General features: G+C 41.1%; 1 protein-coding gene across 1 annotated transcript in view; it reads left to right on the top strand.

Moving 5' to 3' along the window:
- The first annotated feature begins 2,901 nt into the window (after positions 1-2,901).
- DNAH7 (dynein axonemal heavy chain 7) overlaps positions 2,902-15,464 on the top strand; it is a 111,913-nt gene continuing 99,350 nt past the window's right edge. Inside the window, exons 1-9 of the mRNA XM_040603717.1 lie at positions 2,902-3,067; positions 6,963-7,028; positions 7,490-7,598; positions 7,705-7,858; positions 8,223-8,316; positions 9,573-9,753; positions 10,649-10,721; positions 12,772-12,897; positions 14,248-14,367. Of these exons, the coding sequence (XP_040459651.1) occupies positions 3,053-3,067; positions 6,963-7,028; positions 7,490-7,598; positions 7,705-7,858; positions 8,223-8,316; positions 9,573-9,753; positions 10,649-10,721; positions 12,772-12,897; positions 14,248-14,367 (938 nt within the window). The 5' untranslated portion in view covers positions 2,902-3,052. The remainder of the gene's footprint in view (positions 3,068-6,962; positions 7,029-7,489; positions 7,599-7,704; positions 7,859-8,222; positions 8,317-9,572; positions 9,754-10,648; positions 10,722-12,771; positions 12,898-14,247; positions 14,368-15,464) is intronic.

The following is a 15,464-nucleotide window of genomic DNA, read 5'->3' as shown; positions in this document are numbered from 1 at the left end:
CAAATACTATTGTATTTGTGTTTTTAATTTGATTTTCAGGCATTAATACTATTCTGCACTCAGGAGATGTGCATAACAAAACCTGACTTAATAAAGATCATAAAGTTAAAAAAAACAACAACCCAACTTCTTTCAAATAGGGGAAAATTTTCTAGTATTTAATAGGAATTACTTCTTACTTATAAAAACACTACTTATATTTGTGCTTCCATATTGTTGGCAAAACCAAGATACACAAGGAAAAACACAGAGACCTGGTTTTGTCTTTAAAAAAAATTTTGAACTGGAAAATGTATGCTCCCCCTGCTCCCCGAAACCTTGCCTGAAGTGTAATTTCTTGCTGTTTCTGGTGGGTTGGAACGTTAAATTCATTACCTTTTTGAAATGATCATTGTCTGTAACTGCATTTTAAGTGCTGTCAAAAATTCAAGTCCTGCCTGTGAACATAACAGTGTAAGTATCAATTCTTGGTTTAAAACCCTTAAATTTGAATTCTGATGACAAAAACTTTTCTTTTACAGAAATCATTACCAATTACCAATCATAAATTTCCCCACTGTTAGAAGCCCCTGTGAGAAAGCTTTGCTTGATTCATTAAAGTTCTTTACAATATGAGATAGATTACTGGTTTTATGTACAACTATACTGAGTTCATGAAGGGTAAATGTGAAAGAACTTATTTATATATATGCATATATATTTAATTTTTTAAAAAAGAGACAAAAGAGATTCTAGATGGAGTACAGGAAAAGGCCGTATGTGGGGGGTAGGTTCCAGTATGTGCACTCAGTGTGCAGCTGAGACAGCCGTAACTGCTGGAGTGATTCAGGAATACAGCTTTGAGGGATGGGTTGCAGGCATTGCAGAAGCTGCGATTCCATTGCATTCAAACATCTTGTTCCGTTTTCATGCCAGTTGATGTTTTTCAGTCTGTCATCTGAAACCTCTGGGGAAGGAAAAAAACCTTTCCTGAATTTATTTTTAAAGCAATACTCAGATGCTGAGAATTTTCATTTTTGTACACACAGGCATTATTAATATTTCTTGTACTTTCAAACATTATTTATTTGCTCTAATGAAAACCTAGAAAGCATGCCAGAAAGTACTTTGGTTAAAAACTGAAGGATCACTTTTTTTGCATTAGAAGGAAACATCTGGTCAGTAAAACACTTCACTGTACATAGTGTTTTGGCTTAAGTTTTGTTAATTCCATGGACTAAACCACATTGTTACCTACTTTTGCCTCTGAAGGGAGAAAGAAATGTATTCCTGATTAATGGCCCACCAGAACTGAACTGAGGCATCAAGGTGGAATAAATACCTCATGTCACTGACTCTTTCAGAAAACGAAAAGTTAGTGATAAAAATGTCAGCTATGGCCTTATTTCCTTCCTGTACTTAGTTTTACTGCGTCACTGACCCTTTTTTGTTGCACTGATGTGCCAGTCTTGGCTAAACTTACTCTAGAACAGTGTGATAGTCAATGCCTACGCTCTGTTGACTTTGTCTTGTCACGATGAATTTTTTTTAAAGTCTGCTCCATTTTTTAAATTGCTTTTAGTACAGTTCTAAAACAGATGTTGAGTACTTACTTTATATCGGTGTGTGCTCCCTTCTTCATCCTTTCACCATTTTATTCGTTTGATCTCATTTTTATCTCTGAAGTTAGATTTAGATTGTTATGTTAGCTATGACTATGGGATTTCAGATGGAAGTGAGATGTTAACCAAACACAGGAAGGCAAAAAATCTTGAGTTCTAAACCATATTTTTTTTCTGCTGTGTCCTCCTGTGGCCTTGTCAATGCTGATTAAAATCAGCTGGTATTGTTATGTAAATAAATTGTGTTTAACTGATCACTGCAGGAAAAGAATGAAATGCAGGAAAAAAGGGAAAAAATAAACAGCAACATAGAAGTTCTAGTTCTCTGTAAGAAGGAATGTCCTTCTGATAGGGAAAAACACTATCTAGACAATTTATTTTGTCTGTAGCTTTTGTATTATTGGCAACCTAACTGTGTCTTTCCTCCCCTGAGGAGTACAAGCAGGTGTGCTTTTTGCAGTTTCCTCATCAGAACGCGAACAAATGAAATGCTGCTTTTGAGGAAAAGGAATCGTGACGCCCAGCAGCGCGGCGATGTGTGCTGAATGTGCTGCAGCCCTCTGTGGATATGGTTTCTAACGGGAACGGTTCGGTGCTAAACGGCACGGGTTTCCCCTTGCACGTCTCCGGCCGGGCTGTTGCACATCAGAGCTGGCGCAGCTGGTCTGCACTCCCGAAGGTACGCAGAGTGCCAGGGGATTCCTCTTCGCAGAACCAAAACCAGGCTGGATCCTGCTGCAGAAAATGCACTGGGAAGTCCAGGTCCTGTTGAGTGTTCTGCAGCTGGACAAAGCAATAGTACCCTGCTGGTTCTTGGTCTGTGCCATTTTAACAGCAAAGGGAGGTTATGTGTAAAACTCGGTCCGTGGACTGTTGGAAGGCTCCGCGTGCAGTTCGGGAGGCTGGTACAGGCCTGCAGCAGCGCCCATTTACGGGGTTCTCCAGCAGGCGCGCCCCGTCCGTGCTGCCTGGGGGGTGGCAGCGCCGTGTGTCAGCGACCCCGCCAGCCCCGCCGTTACCGGCACGGCGCGGGGGGTGTCGGGCTGCCGGCCGGCGGGGCGCGGAGCAGCAGCGGGGCGCCCCACGCACAGCCACCCTGCTGCCCCGGTTCCCGCGGGGCACGGCGCTGCCCGCTGGCAGTCTCAGAGCGGGAGCAGCAAAGCTGAGCTCGGGGTGTAGCTGCAAATACATTGCAACGGCAAAGCTCTTCGCTCCCTGCGACAGCGGAGCGGCGCGCACAGGTGCAGCCCGATCGCCGCTGGTTACCTTGGGCGGGCGGCCTCGCTGCGGGCCGCCCCGGCGCGGCCGGGCTGGCGGGTCGGTGCTGCGGGGGGCTCGGCCCCGGGCGTTCCTGCGTCCCGGAGCGGCTGGGCTGGGCTGGGCTGGGCCGTGCCGCGCGCGTGGCGCTGCCAGGTAACGGCGCGTCCCGCCGCGGCCTGGCCCGCGCAGCCATGGGCACCGAGCAGGTACGGCGGGGGGTCCCTGGGGGGCCGGCGCTGGGCCGGTGGGCCCGCTGGGGGGGGGGCGGAGAGGGGGGGGGCGGAGAGGGAGGGAGGGCGCCGGCCTGGCTGAGTGTGTGTAGGGGGGGGAGCGGCGGGGCCGCGCGGCTCCTCACGGAGAAGGGGGGAGAGCGGGGCGCCGGGGCGCGCTGGGCTGGCGGGGGGCTGCTCTGGCGTGAGGGGTGCCGGTTTCCCCGCAGGCGCTGCCGACGAGCGCGCAGGGAGCCGCGATGGCGGGCCCCGCGCCCTGCGAGCGGCCCCCGGCGCCCCCCGCCCCCCGCCGGCCCCTCAGGAGCGGGGCAGCGCGGCCCAGCTGTGAGCTGGCTTGGTGCAAAATGCGGCATCGGAAGCCCTCTCCTTATTTTTTTTTAATTTTTTTTTTTTTTTTTTGGGGGGGGGTGGGGTGGGGTGTTGGTGTTTGTTTTTTTAAACATGAAGCGTCCTACTTTCCAGAAGCGCAGAAAGCTTACATGCTGAAGGCAAATGCCACCAGAAGCTTCTAGCTGCAAATGTGGCTTTAAATCACCGGGCATTAACCGATAGTAGTTTGTATTATTTCTCTGATGGCCTGATCAAGGTGTAGGTGGTTGATGTAATTCCAGGGAAGAGTTTGCCCTCTTAAGCCATGTTCGCTTGTTTGTGAGTCAGCCTTACTCTTTCACTCACCCTAGGTTTTGATGTCCTCATTCGGATCTGTTTTGCTCTAAACAAAGTATGTGAGATATTTTAAGTGAAATAATTCAGTAACTTCCTCCAGTGAGTGAAAAGGTCACCAACTTTTCTTCACATGTGTTTCTGCTTGAGGTGCTGATTAGAGGGTGTGAGTTGGCTGCTCATAAATATCCGATAGTCCTCGCCGCCCAGCACTCTTTTTAGTACAGCTTATTGCCAGTAGTGAGTTTGCAGTACAGTATTTTAAAATATTCCTACTGTCACCGGTGGAACTGGTTTCAACATGTGAGTTTATCAGTATCGCAGCTCAGGGGTACAAGTTGCGGTGCTGAATTTTTCAACAGAAGATCTAATCAAAACTGTGTGGCGTTGTATGTGAAGATAAGGTGTAGTCGTAGCTATTTTTATAGCCCCATTATTTGTACAAATGCCCAGGTTTCTGTTATTTGTTCCTAACGAGGAATCCTAAGAATTAAGACTGTGGACCTTGTGACTGAGGGAACTAGATAATACTCTTCCAAGCATTCAGATCTATTTTCTCCTATAGAAAAGTGGTTTTGTTTGTTGTTGTTTGTTTTGGGTTGGGTTTTTTTGGTCATTTGTTTGTTTGGCTGGTTGGTTTGGTTTGTTTTGATTTGGTTGGTTTGGTTTTCTTCCCCATCCCACTCTCCATCTGCTCCAGCATCTGGGCTGGAGGAGCAGCGAGCTGCACGGTGCAGCCTCCTTACATGAGACACGGGGAACACGGCGTGTCTGTAGCAAAGTTCAGACCCACCCAGGGTGGGTTTGCGGAGCTGGCTCCGGCCCAGCAGCCGTAAGGCTGTTGCCAAACCAGACTCCATCAGATCGCATGAAGAGTCTGAGGGAAAACAGCCCGGCGGTCAGCTTGGAGAAGGTGGCGGAGGAGTGTAGTTACTGTCTTCCAGTGCCTGAACTAGGGAGAAAATGGTGCTGGATCCCTCTTGGCGCTGTGCAGCAGCGGGAGGAGAGGCAAGGCTCTCAAGTTGCAGGGAGGGGAGCTGTGACGAGGCATGGCAACCACGTTCTTCGCCCTGAGGTGATGGAGCCGGGGAGAAGGTTGCCTGGGGAGGTGGTGCCAGCTGGCCAGGGCCCTGTGCAAGCTGACCTAGCTTTGTGTAGCTGGTGCTGCTGTGCGGAGGAGAGCGGATCATCGCAGCCACAGTTCTGCTGATTTTAATTCGTGATTCTGCCGCGGGCGGGTTGTACAAAGCTGTGTCCAAAGCAGTCCGAACGCTGCCCGTAGGCTGCGCTGCACCCTGTGGCCTTTCCGCCTTGGTAGGCAGCAGTTCGGCGATGCGGCGTGCGTGCGCTGCTGGGAAGTGTGTCTGTGCTGGCGTTAGAGAAGTCTGGGAGCTGTTACGTGGTCTGTAGTGAGAAACTTTTTGCAGCTGAATATGTTAGACTACAGAGAAGTAAATGGCCTTGTATTTTCCCGGTGACCGTTCCAATTACCAGACAAAAAGCAAGCTTGTCAAGTAAATCTGTATCGGTTATAATCCTGCTTTTCTCTCATTTATGCAGAAGTGATCGTCTGCGTCACTGCAGGCTGTGAGACTGGTGCGGGTGTTAGAATGTCAAGGTGTGAAAAATCTTGCACATGGGCTATGCCTCACTGGAAGATGGACTGTCGAGAGCATGAAATGAGGGACTGAAAGAGAGGTGGTTATGGTGGCAAGGTCTTCAGTTGCCTGTTCTGTGATTGCCAAAAAGCTAGACTAAAAATACCAAAACTGGCCTGCTTGGTGTTTAGAGTACTTTAATTTACCAGGCATTTTGTTCTCAGTTTAAGGGGAAGCCAGATGCATTTGATTTCATTTGAGGAGAGAAAGGGGGAGGATTGATCTTTTGTTCATTAAAAGAGTAGTGCTGTTGATTTTGAAACAAGATCCTTAAAACCTTTTGTTGTATGACCTTCTTGCAGTAGTGGTAGTCAGGGAGTTTCATGAGTTTTTCCCGTCACCTTCAGGGGAATAACTCCTTGGAGCTGGAATGAGTTTGCTCCCCTTTCACAAATGGGATCGCAAATTAGTTTATGAAGACATTGCTAACAACTGATAATGTATGTCTCTACATATTTTATCACTGCCAAATTCCTGTATTTTGAAGGTGGTTTTCTTTGGAGCCTGATTAGATTTTTGGCTCGCTGAGGAATTGCCAGACTTCATTCTTGACTGCAAAATCTATGTAGATAGTTAAGTGCCTACAACTTGTGTGAGTTTTACACCACAGCAACTGTACAGAAAATGATGGCAAACCCATTTTGTTTAAGGGTAGCTCAAGTCTGCACAGACTTTCTGTGCTTTGTGTCTTTCGTCTGTTACAGTCTGCATAAGGCCCAAAGCAGAAAGAGAATGGCTGTAGCATAGCCGCGCAGTGTTAGATATTTTGGTTGGGTTTGATTTTATTTGTTGGCTTTTTTTCAAAACGTGTTTATGTTTGGTTTTTTTAATGTTTTTAACATTTAACAAAACATGTTACATGGAAAGAGGTAATGTGGGCAGTGCCAGGGGTACTGGTGGTGGTGTGAAACCAAGGAGAAATAAGCAGCCAAAGGCAGTTGTGTTAGAGCCAGATTTTACAACTAGATTGTCTCGTTTGTTCATAGGAAGGTGCTGTACCCTGCTGAAGTGTGCTAGCCAGCATCCTGGGCATGGTCAGGGATGCTTTTGGACAAACAGCTTTGATGTCTCGTGCTGAGGGATCAGCATTGTGGAAAAGCAAATAATACTGGACACTCTTAAATGAAAGTTTATGGGTTAGAAAAAAAAAAAGGGGGCCATTTTGTGTTTTAAAAAATGTTGACTGAAGAATGGGAATCGAGAAATTGCTTGGTTTTTTTGTATTACTTGATGGTATCTTGTAATGCTGTAATGTATATTTTGCCCAAAAGGTAACATAAATGCTTCCCAGCCTAAAATTAATTTTTCAGAGCTATGATTTTACAAAGGTGTTTGAGAAAGTTGAATTCTACGTGGAAGCACTCTAGGAAGAACAGGGAAAGTGATAGGAAATTGTATGTGTGAAAATTATTATATGAGAGAAAAATGCAGCTAGAGCTAGATTACAAGTGTATGTATTTCTTTAAGTCTAATACTAGTAGTAGTCTCAAATTTCTAGTTGTGATCATCTTTTTTACCCCCCCCCCCCTTTTTTCTTTTCCTTTCCTAAGCCCAGTCCAAGTGGCAAAGGGAAGCTGGCCAAGAGAACAGTGAACGTACTACCACAGTTGTCTCAGGTAGTTTTGGTGGCTTTTTTGTAAGCTTTCATTTTCAAATATGTGTCGCAGCATGGTTATGTAAAGACCATGGTCCTCATTCCAGTATGTGCCGAGGTGTATATTCTCTCTCTGCACTATGTATGTATATTGCTTATGTATATTATGTCTGTATGTGGAACATTGTTTATATTTCAATATTTAGAAAACATTGAAAGTAGTGTTTGAAAATGTTTATGTAAGGTATAAAACTAGTGAGTTTATAAATATCACATACAAGTTTAACATGCTTCTCTCTAACGGCCTGGATATTTAGAATTTGAGGGTACTGTGTAAGTAGTAGTTCATTGTATGATTTTCATGTTGCATTATTCCTGCTGTATATTAGGCTACAGTTTCTTTGATTTACTATATTTACGAAGCCTTGAAGTGTGTGTTAGTAGCACCCACAAGTGTCGAAATAAAATAAATGTTTATTCCAGGGAAGGTGTAAACCACTATGGCAGCAGACTTGCCCTTCATTCCATCTAAGCAAAGAACAGAAAGATGACGAGGCAGGTGAGTTTACTGTAGAAAATGAGTGTTCACCTGGTAAGGTTAACATTTTTAGCGCTACTAAAGAAAACCTCTCAGAAACATAAAACATGTATGATACATTTGAACTTTTTTTTTTATTTCAAAATGTATTTTCTGCAAGGAGAATATCTGAAGATGAGATGCAAGAGACACAAGATACAGGATTCTACAGATAATGAAGCAGGTGCTGGGCCGTCAACTTCTACATTGCAGAGCAGCAGTCATCTGAAAAAAAAACATGAAAGTTTCAGAAGTGCTCTTGTTGACATTATATTGTGAGTTTCCTTATCCTTGAATAATGTGGGTTTTATACTTTTTCATAGATGAACCAAATATTTGAATTAAATTATTTTAAGATTTTGATGATTGTAAATGGAAAATATGTATATGAGCATTAACTATATCACCAATTTTTAAAGGTGAACATTAGCAGGTAAAATAGAAACTTGGTCACATGCTTCTGTGTTCCTTTTGAATCAGAATGTCTTGTGCTCATTGTTAAGGTTTTCTGGTTCCCTTTTTTTTTTGTGGTGTTTCTTCACAACTGACATGTAGGACAGCTGTGTATTATTAATGCCAGTAAAATGTATCTGAGGAATGTGATGCATACTCTGTATTTTGTTTGGTTTTTTGTCTCAGGCAGCAAGACCTTACTGAAGAACAGCTTCCATCCCTTGACAGAACCCAGCCTGCAGGAGCAGATTCTTCTACACCAGTAGAGAAAGATACCTTGGTAGCTCAATGTATTTAGTACTGTATTAAATGAAGTTAATTTGAGTATTAAATAAAATACAATGCAGATCATTTATTGTAAATATTGTCAAGATGATTGACACAATGAGATATGACTGATAATGACATATGCTTCCATTATTAGTTTCACACAGTATGTTATTTATCATGTTACTGTTGAGAATGGAACATTAGGAACGTGTAGATGATTCAAGGAATTATAGAATGGAATAGTAACTGGAGGATAACCGGTGTCAGAAAGTAATAAATTAATCTTTTCTACACTTCCTGAAGGTGAGAATGTTGTGCAAGGGCAGGTGCACTGCTTTGTCTAAGCAGATAGAATCCATGAGACTATTCTCTTTGGGTTACCCTCATCTAGGGCGTAGGATGTTCTTCATTCTCATTCTGGTTTAAGATAGCTTGCATGACACAATTGTATACACAATTTTGTGATTTATGTATATTTAAAACAGATTGAGTTCATTTTGGGATAAATTGACTGAAATAGAATCATGTTACTTCCTGACATTGGTAATCTTCCACTTGATATTCCGTTGTGCATTTCTATGCATCTGGGCTGATAAGTTTTTTCATGTTTCCACTGATGCTCTGAGGTTTTGTTAAGCAGATTTCACGTGCCTGTTATACAAGCAGGTGTTCTTATCTGTGGTTATACATTCATATTCCGAGCAGTGCATTAGCTGTATGTTGCATGTCCACACAAAAGTCTGCAGAATGCCTGGCTTTCTTTTTGAATATGTGGTCCAGCCCCAGAGTTAATGGATAATAATGGAAGCACTGGAGTGATGAGATAGATCAATATATATTGAAAATTTATTTGAGGAAAAAGTTGGTACTGGAACAGTGCGAAGGAGGGGCATTGCACCAGAATTGTAGAACTGTAAAAGCCAAAGCAAAACAAAAGCCAGAATTCTACAACTTCTGTCCATTCTTCAATGAAATTTTTGTTATTTAGCTCTTTTCAGAGAAGTGGAATGAGGCTTATGGCACTATACTCTTGTTTTTTTGTCTCCACGGAGTTTTATTGTTATTCTGCCCACTAGTGCTTGGCAGGCTGGTGAAGGTATTTACATCACATTTAGTGATGTGTATGTAATTTACAACATAAAGCAGTACTTGGTGATAAGTATGTTTATTTTTACTAAGTAAGCCTATATCTCTAGCTAAACCTGTAGTAGCAATGGCTGTCTCATACTGGCCTTAACCGGTGCATCTTATTGTTTTATCCTGCAGAAATACCACTATTACATTTGCCATGGAATTGGTACAGCAAATGTGGCCCCCATGGATGACTCATGGCTAGATCACATCTTAGCTTTAATTCCACAGTGCCTGAAAGTACTTGATGAAAGTATACATTCACTGACTGATGAAGTGAAAGAAGACTATCTTCTGAGTACAAAAAAGGCTATAGGTAGATTTCTAGGAGTTTACTTGTGTTTTCTCCTAAATTGCTAATATTCAGAAGTGTTTGTGGTTGAGTGCTGCTCACTGCTGAGAGCTGCCGTTGTGGAAGAGTGATATGAAAGTGCTCTCCTGCATGTTAGAGGCACATTTTAATAAAAAGAATACTTGGGTCTTCTGGTCTTTGTAATGACCTAAGATGATAATATTCATTATTTCTTGATCTTTCAACACTTTTAAAAAATAATATTTTATATATATATATCCCCATTTAATAGTATAGCTTTCTTCTAAATCCTTTTTCACATATGACTAGATAGAACTGTTCTCAATGAGTTGTGTATTGGGTCATTTTGGTTGAGATATGGAGGGGCTGGAGCGTGCCAGAGCCGGGCAGTGAAGCCACTGAAGGGGTTGGGGCACAGGTCCTGGGGGGGGGGGGGGGGCTGGGGGCATGGAGGGGGGGGGGGGTGTCAGCCTGGAGAGGAGGCGGCTCAGGGGAGACCATCTCACTGTGTACAACTGCCTGAAGGGAGGCTGCAGCGAGGTGGGGGCTGGTCTCTTCTCCCAGATAACAAGCAACAGGATGAGAGGAAAAGGCCTCAGGTTGCACCAGGGGAGGTTTAGGTTGGGTATTAGGAAAAATTTCTTCATTGAAAGGGTGGTCAAGCCTTCAGGCTGCCCAGGGAGGTGGTGGAGTCACCACCCCTGGAGGTATTTAAAAGACGTGTAGACATGGTGCTCAGGGACGTGGCTGAGCGGTGCCCATGGTGCTGTTAGGTTTACAGTTGGACTTGATGATCTCAAAGGTCTTTTCCAACCTAAATGATTCTCTGATTCTGTTCCTTCGCTAAAATTATTTTGGCTTCTTTTTTCTTTTTTTCTTTTTTAATATATTTTTTCAGTTGACTTTGTGTTTAGAGACACCAGGGCAAAAGATGAAGACAAGAAGGATATTCTTCTACCTCATCGTGCAGAGTAAGAAAATATATTGATTCAAAAACACTGACTAGAGAACAGTGGGGTAGAATAGCACGTATAAAGAACAGTCTTAGTAGTGGTAGTCGATGTCAGCCATAAATCAGACTTAATTATTACTTAAGTAAATTGAGATAATGATTATACACAGTCTGGAAAAACCCTGGAAAATGTGTGTCTACCTTGAAAGGTTGTTTGGATTTAGTTTTGTTTAGCAGTGCTCAACTGGTAAGAAGTCTCACAATTAATCCCACAGCCAACAGGCAACCCTTGATAGAGGAGGCCAAATGCTTATGTATAAACTGCATTGTAATGTATGGAACAGTGTCATATTCTGCACAGATTTCACTGAGTCTCTCATTTACAGATTGTGACAGTTTGGGTCAATAGATCCAGGTTTAAGAATGTAATAAATACAGACTGTTTTGATCTGAAGAGCAGTTCGGCAATTTTGGTATGAACGGTGATAGATGCCTGGCTTTTCTGGCTGAGTTTTCCAGTACATAGCAACCTCCATACTGGAGTGGATAGATGTGGCCTTTGTTCTGAGTAATGGATTAATCTCTGTTCCATTCGGACTTGCCTTAAAAAATCTGCAGTCTACTGGAAGCAAGTGTAGTGCTACTCCAGGGATCGTAGCATCTGCCCAGGGTGGGTCAGCCTGCCTAGTATCAGCTTTCCTAGAACATCATACTGTCATTCTTCCCGAGACGTGGAAGTGAAGAGGTACCTCCTCCAAAGATACAGCCAAGAACTGGGAAATAAATTTGCCTTGTCGGGGAATGAAATGATACAAACGCTGCAGAAGGGGAACGCTTCCACCGATACCAGCCAGGCTCAAGGGTAGCAATACTGAGTGATCTTAAAAACAGAAAAGGTTTTGTTGGAAATAGTGGTTTGAGATAGATGCTTTTAGATCTCAAATGCTAGGCATTAGAATATAGTAGAAGGGGTGGCTGTGACAGATGTTACTGAAACAATTTGCATTTTAAAAAGAGAAATCATACACGATGAATTTATTGTTGTTACTGTATCCCCGGGGTAAACGGCCATCCTGCATCTGATTCTTTGTAGATCTTCCCTACCTCCTAGGACCTGCGTGGGACATCACAGTAGCATGTGTATAAGCTTATATCACATGCTTCACGTGCAAATCCAAAAGCACAAAATTCTCCTAGCAGAATAATCATTGGTAAAACAGGTTCAGTCCATTAACAGTATTTGAAATTTGAAACTTCATTCTAAAGAAACAATATAAGATAAAGGTGGAAAAACTTTTTAAATTTCCTGTAGCTACTTTTTCTGTCTCCTGTAAAATAGAGATTCTCTGAGAAATTGACGCTTTTTTATCTTGGAAATTACTTTTATGGGTGGGAGCTCATTGTGCAAATGAGAACAATAGTGTTACAAGTATATAACACATTTGTCAGGAGTGTTTTTGCTTTTCCCCTGAAACTTAAAGGTTGCAATGTATGCTACTTAAGTGGTAGTGCTTAATATGTTAATAGTAAAATCAGACTGCCTGTAGAAAATGACAACGATTTTTAAAGCAGGAAAAGAAACACCCCACCAAAATAGTTTAATGTTTTGAAAAATTTAGAAGCAAGCCAACTGAGTTAATGAAAAGGCTCTAAATCTATGAGTCTTTACAGATTTGGAGTGATGAGCATAAACTTACATAAAATAGTACTTATTGTAGAAAATTGCTTATTAATTGACTAAATACATTATGTATGTATAATGATTTTATATGCTAAATATAAGGGACCATGAATAGGTTATGGATCTCTTAGAATTTGGTCAGTATTTCTCTCGTTATATTTTTTTTATGTAGTGGTCAGTATTTGAAGACCTTCTTTTTGGTATCTGAATAATAAGCAGAAAGTTAGATTTATCTCCTGAATTCTGTGCTTTCTGGGTTGCAAAAGAATTATCTTAAAGTAAATGTATAAACATTTTGGTTCTTAGCACAGCTACTACATTCATTCTACTGTTTCTTACTGGTTTTGTGATTGTTTTTTGGTGGTGGTTTGTTGTTTTTTTTTTTTAGACTAGAAGTAGTGCCAAAACTTTGGAACAAGTCTTTCTTGTCAGCATGCAGTTACGTGAAAGAAAATTTGCATGCAATAAATCCTTTAATGCTTGCTGTTCTGAACTTATGGGAGACCTCATTTAAGTAAGTGTTATTTGTATCTCTTAGATTTCAGCTGCTCAGTGATTTCAGAATCTATGTAGGGAAATAATGGATGATGACATCTAAAGATTTCCAAGTTACTGTGTTGAACTGGGACTGCTACGATACATCTACCTGAACACTGGTCATGGATATGATGGCACTGTTTGACAGCCCTTATCCCAAATAGATTTGTCTGTGTTCTCTCCTCATGCTTCAAAGAGTTTCTGCTGACCGTTTCTCCATAGAGGTCAAGCTTTTGTATCTGTACGTCCCCCGAAATCACATGGAACACTTTGCCACCTTCATATCTTTTGATATCTAGGCAGTTTTAAGCAACAAGCTGAACATGAAAGTTCAATAGTTCAGCTGTTTTGTACTTGATTATTTTTTTAGAGCGTGGGTGAGATGCCATTTGGACTTGGCAGTTTGTGATTTTGATTTTTGGTTTGTTTTTTTTCTACAGTCTCTGGCAAGTTTCTTCTGACATATTTGAAAAAATAATTTATTTGTGGAAATGAGTTCCATTTCTCAATCTTTCTTGCTTTTAGTATGGTCCCTTAATCTGTTCAGATATGACACCTTTCTTTTTTTTCTTCAGTCTTTCTCAGGTGATGAGTATTCAAAACAATCTGTCTCCCAAGAAAAGAAGGGTTGCTGTCTTGCATAGCAAGGCATTTATGTCTTTTACCTTATTAACAAGAGAAAAAGCCATTAGATGAGCTATTTTCTGCTTCCCAGAGTAGACCAAACTGATTGCTTGTTTTTTGACTGGTGGTACAAAAGAGAATGAACTGACCTGTCCAGGCCAAGTGCCAAAACAAGTTACAGGGAGTGGTTTGTTTTATTTTTAAATTTTTGTTGTATCTGCTAAGTGGGAGATGAAATTCAGCCAATGGCTTTTAAAAAAAATGTAACTGAAAATTATTTTGAAACTAGGTTTAGGTGGTTATTCATTTAATTTTATGTTATTTTGTAGTATTTGTAGAAATCCATCCAGTCCCAGAAAGCAATGATATTTAATACGTTCAGAATTTTTAATGTTTGATCCTATATATAATGCATATCGTATACACAGACTCTGATTCTGAAAACAGTTATTAATATGCCTAAATGCAGTAATTACTACTTCAGTTTAAGACCATGCATACAGACAGCACTGCAGTGGTTGTATTTGGTTGCTCTGAAACAATAGGAAATAATTTCTGAAAATAACTATTTTAAAGTGTTGTAAGATATGTTTAAAAACACTTTGAAATGCGAAATATGAAAAAAGTTTAATGAAAACAGAAGAATGAGAAACAAGTTACGGTGAATATGCTCCTGAAATATTCATGTTACATTCTGTTTCAGAACTTTACGCCTTTTTGATACAGAAATATTTCACAGTAAACAAGAAGCGGAGGACCTCACATTTTTCCAGAATAAAGTCATGAAGGAAATTGAAAAATCCAAAGAGATTCTATCTAAGAAGTATGATCCGCTGTATCATATTTTTTAAGTTATAGGGAAATATTTAACTTTTTTTCCCACTGTTTTTGAAACTGAACTTTCTGGAGAGAGGAAAAATGTCCCATTTTAATAATATGTATTAAAGTAAGAGATGCAATGTTGTGAAATTGAGGCCTGTGAATGAAAGCTGCTGTGTAAATATTGAGCATGTTGTCATGATTTGTGCAGTTTTCTTATTCTGAATTTTGGTGTGATCTATTTTGTTCACTTCCTAGAGGGACAGTAACAATGTATGTGTTTTAGTCTGACAGAAGCTTTTGTTTTGTGGACTCATTTGTGCTGGATAAATGAGAAAATACCATTTAATACAATCAATTATTTATGACATTTTAGAATATAAACTGTGATATAACTTATTAGATAATAAGACTTTCCCCATCCCTACTTCACACAGAGGAAGTGTCTCATGGATAGGAAGATTAACCTGATGTCACTTCACTAGCAGCATCTCTGCAGACCATGTATTGATGAATTTCAGTTTGTATAGTCTCAGTTTTGCAGCTGCTTCTGAGAACAGAATCATCTGAAAAATGCTGCATTAATGAGATCTGTTGACTTCAGGGATTATGATTAAGATTTTAAAAAGTGTTTGGATATCATAATTTTTATATATTCAGTCTGAGGTATTTTAAAAGAAAAAAGGCAGTTTTCTTGGTAGCAGACTCAGTAAGCTGCCATTAAGTTTTCAAATAAAGCATCAGAATTGCTAGGTCTTTTTTTAGGTATTTGTGGCCAAACACAATGTGTATTATTTGTATGCATCTGATCTTTCTTTAACTTACAATGCTTGATTTCTGCAATTAAGTATTACTGCATTTTTACTATTTCAAGTTTTAGTCAAGTAAAACAACTGTCAAGACGGCTATATTCTCAAATACTTGTTTTTTCATGTTATTAACCTTGAAGGCTTTTATTTCTGCACTTGTCCATGGTTCTGTTCTGTATGGCCTTTATTGCTTTCGAGTGTTTTTCTTCCAGACCCTTAAAATACCTTTCTGCTGTTAACTGAAGGCTGCACTTCTGTGCTTTCTTTTGATTTCACAGACATGCCAGAGTCA

This window comes from Falco naumanni, chromosome 8 (genome assembly GCF_017639655.2).
Source record: "Falco naumanni isolate bFalNau1 chromosome 8, bFalNau1.pat, whole genome shotgun sequence".
Taxonomy (NCBI): Eukaryota; Metazoa; Chordata; class Aves; order Falconiformes; family Falconidae; genus Falco; species Falco naumanni.
The sequence above is the reverse complement of the archived record's forward strand: the minus strand, read 5'-3'. Positions and strand labels throughout refer to the sequence as shown.